The following is a 4,000-nucleotide window of genomic DNA, read 5'->3' on the forward strand; positions in this document are numbered from 1 at the left end:
GCTTGATACCCTCATAGCCACCGATCCTCCGCCCCTAACACTAGCTTCTCCGTCAAGGTCTCTCCAATCTACATCTGTTGTTGTTGTGTGTCGTCGACAACTTCTCTAGCTTTTCATACTTTCAAAGGTTAAAATTGGCGGCATTGCCAATTGCAGAAACAAATTAAAGGGATCCACCATTTGCAAGTTACTATAAAGATTATTTGTTGCTACAATTGATTTTTGCCCTCTCTTTCGTAGCCTTCTTCTTCCTCTTCTCTGTCCATCACCTTCTTCTTCCACTTGTCCTCTCGCTGCCAACTGTTGGGCCCCACTACCCGTGGTAGGTTCCTGCTTCCACACCACCCCGCTCTGCCCAAGCCGCCTTTTTCGTCTGAGCTTTGCTACACCTACGGGCAACTTTTCACGGGATGGTAGTTACGTGGTGAGTTGGCACAGTATGATTGAGAAACCAGTGCAAGGGGGGCCCACACTACAAATCAGGGGGAAGAGATAGATGTAGAATTGTTTCCGTAAGCTGCTTTCCGTAGAGGCTTCCTGTAAGTGTAGGATTTTTGTTTCCGTCTGAACCATCTATGGCCAACCGCATCTCCTGCACGCTCCCGTGACCCTCCGTACCCGCCAACCGCGCTAACTCCCCTTTCACATACAACATTGTCGCTAGCCTCGTCGTCCCCGTGCATCTTCGGGTCCTTCCTGACTTGGCCTTGCCGGGACGCCGCCACGGCGGGCCACTGATCTCTATTGGAATTCGTCCAAGGATTGATCCCATCAAAAATGTGAACACACGCACCCAAAAACTTTTGATGTGCCGTTTGTAATTCTCGGTAGATCGGGTGGTACGTTGCTTGTAGTCGCCTAGTCGGTTACTACTACTCCACTGGTGCTACTAGCACACGTACGATAAGCAGTGGCGGAGCCAGGAATGAAATGGTGGGTGTGCACACCTAAAAAAATTCTACTTAGTCCAAGTGTCATACATACAATAGTTGGCAAAAATATAATACAAATAGCCCAATCAAGTCAGACAACATTATAGTTCCCAAATATTCCGAATTTGCAACGTTGCAAATACAAATAGTCTTACATGAAAGATACAAATATGTAGGCATGTAGAAACTATAACACTAAGTAACTCTACGACGTTCCTTTGCCATGAAATCTTCAACTATGTCTTCCTCGCTTACTTTCAAGAACACATCTCGCTCAATGAATGTTACTAAACAATTCTTCATGAGATCATCACTCATACTATTTCTCAACTTATTTTTCACTAGATTCATTGCCGAAAATACTCTTTCAACACTCGCTGTGGCCACCGGTAAGATCAATACCAATTTGATAAGCATGTAGACCAAATCATAGAGAACATGTTTGTTTGTACCAACAAGCATAACAGAGAGTTCACCAATATTACGCACAGATCTGAACCTATCATCTTGTCTCATATCATTAATAAAAGTATCAAGTTGGAATTCAAGCCTTACCAAATCCATGCTTGATATGTCCTGGGGGTAGAATTCAGCAAGTTTCATTACCTTGAGTGCATCATAAGAAGCAAATGAATTGGCGGAGTTCAAAGCAGACATGCAAATAAGCAACTCCATATTAACCTCATCAAACCTATTGTCAAGCTCTTGAATGATTTGATCAAGGATACCAAGATATACTTCTCTTCTATAACGATCATCATTTGTTTGCACTTCATAATACCGAGGTGATCTTCCATGAGGCACATAATTATCCTCCGGTGTAGGAACTTCAATGCCATGTTTGTTGCAAAACAATGTCACCTTTGCAAGAAATTCTTCCCAGCCATGAGACCTCATATGTCGCATTTTATTCTTTGCCAAACTAACAAGTGCCATTGCATTAACAATATCTTGATCTCTCTTTTGCAATGACTGAGACAACTCATTAGTGTGGCCAAGAATAATAAGCATCACATGAAGATTGAAAACAAAGTCATATGACTCCCAGGCAAAAGCCACTGCACGTATTCTTGTCCACTCACCACTTTGTGAAGGATCTTTTCCAATAGTATCAAGTACTTCTAGTATTGTGGGGTACATGGTAATAATGTGCAGAATGGTTCGAAAATGAGAACCCCACCGAGTATCACCGGGTCTAGCTAATCCCATCTCTTGATTTAACCCACTTCCACTTTCAATTTCACCCATTTCAAGTGCTTCCAAAACCTTTTGAGCTCTAACATCTCGAAGCATGTCATGACGCTTGTAAGAAACTCCAACAATATTCAGCAAGTAAGAAACATGATCAAAAAACCATTTACATGGTTCATTTCCCTTTGCCACGGCAATAAGAACCAATTGAAGTTGATGTGCAAAGCAATGAATGTAATAAGCAGAAGGCGACTCTTTCATGATCAATGTTTTCAACCCTTTAATCTCCCCTTTCATGTTGCTAGCCCCGTCATATCCTTGCCCCGTCATATCAACCCTTTAATCTCCCCTTTTCCCAGGATCACCTGAAAAGACATGTGCACTTGGCTGTTGGGGTGATGGAAGACTTGGCGTTGCATCTTCAATTTCAACATCGATCTCACTATCTGTATCCATGTCCATATCAGAATGGATTGGAGGTGGGGAATTAGGACACCGCGCATTTTCAATATCTTCAGTGTGATGTTCAGTAGCAATCTTCCTTGCTTTCTCTTCATGTTTTCGAAAAAGGTCCAGAATGATACCATTCCTCTTCATGTTCTGCTCTGCAATTATATCAAAATTAAAACATCATTGGTAGCAGCAGCATACTTAATCAGTTCTACACAATATAAGCATCAACTATTGACCATTGCATATAAACCAGTACAAATCTACGCTGGATTGGGCCACTGGACATCAACTACTAGCAATTCATAATTCATATACACTGGACTGGGCATCAATTTATTTGGAAGCAGCAAAGCATCAACTTTGGGGGAAAGCTTGGAATCTCACCTTGCTGATTTGTTCAAACGGAGGTTGGGGAAGATGATTTGAGGCCGTCCGGCGCAGTACTGGTCCGGCGGTGGTGAGGGAGACGCAGATGGAGTGGTGTCCAGCCAGCCGCGAGCACGGCAGGATCGATCCAGCCGCAGTCCGCACGGGAGACGCAGTGGATGCCCCTGTCTCGTCTCTCCTGGCCCGACGACGGCGACTGTGGGCGGGGCGAGCGGCGAGAGGAGGGGAACCAGTGGCTGGAGCTCGGAGGAGCGATGGGTGAGGGCTGAGCCGCTGAGGCGGCGTGGCCAGAGAGGAGACGGAGGCACGGAGCTGCCTTCACACGCGAGAAGAAACCTAGACGGCTAGGGCTGGGCTTTAAACAATCATTTAGGCTAAATTAGTACATGGTAGAAAAAAAATTCTTCAAATTCTGGGCCACGGCCCACCGTGCCTACACGCTGCCTCCGCCACTGACGATAAGGGCAACACGCTAGCTACTACTACTAAACTTTGTCACGTTATCTACTAAATATACTAATGCTAACTCTACCATGACTCGGCCAAGACCACGTGCACAAATCTGACTCAAATTGCCACTGACTTGCACGGATATGGCTCAAGGTTACTCTAACACTCCCCCGTCTCTCCATCGACGGTGCACCTCGCCTTCATCTTCCAGAAAAACCGACCGCGTCATTTTCATTTCCACGCAACTTACCCATACCAAACGTGCTAGCTAGCTGTGTCTTTGCCATAGTAGTGTGGTAGCAGACACGTACCCGCACCATGTGCACCGTTCTCAGCTCTTACCATACAGACAAGACGCCCGTGAAATCGTTGCACCGGCCAGTACCAAAGGAGTGGTCCGGTTGTTTTCAGATTCCAAATCGACGGCGCCACCCGTGCCAATACTAGGTGGCGGCCATGGCGGGTACGCAAGCGCACGATTGGTGCGTGCATGCATGCATGTCTACGCGGCAACGATGGAGACAAGGCATGCAGATCGCATGTGATCCGTCCACGTGCACCGGTCCACACCAGCTGCCCGGCCGTGC

General features: G+C 46.0%; 1 protein-coding gene across 1 annotated transcript; it reads right to left on the reverse strand.

Moving 5' to 3' along the window:
- Positions 1-1,018: 1,018 nt before the first annotated feature.
- Positions 1,019-3,248, reverse strand: LOC119331700. Its single transcript, XM_037604865.1, has 2 exons — positions 2,961-3,248; positions 1,019-2,728 (listed from the first exon to the last, which is right to left on the reverse strand). The coding sequence occupies exon 2, from the start codon at positions 2,451-2,453 to the stop codon at positions 1,128-1,130; it is 1,326 nt and encodes a 441-aa protein (XP_037460762.1). The 5' UTR covers positions 2,454-2,728; positions 2,961-3,248; the 3' UTR covers positions 1,019-1,127.
- Positions 3,249-4,000: the final 752 nt, after the last annotated feature.

Source organism: Triticum dicoccoides, chromosome 7A (genome assembly GCF_002162155.2).
Source record: "Triticum dicoccoides isolate Atlit2015 ecotype Zavitan chromosome 7A, WEW_v2.0, whole genome shotgun sequence".
Lineage (NCBI taxonomy): Eukaryota > Viridiplantae > Streptophyta > Magnoliopsida > Poales > Poaceae > Triticum > Triticum dicoccoides.

Coding starts and splice junctions, on each gene's coding strand:
- LOC119331700 (XM_037604865.1), bottom strand. CDS start 2,453: ATGACGGGGCAAGGATATGACGGGGCTAGCAACATGAAAGGGGAGATT.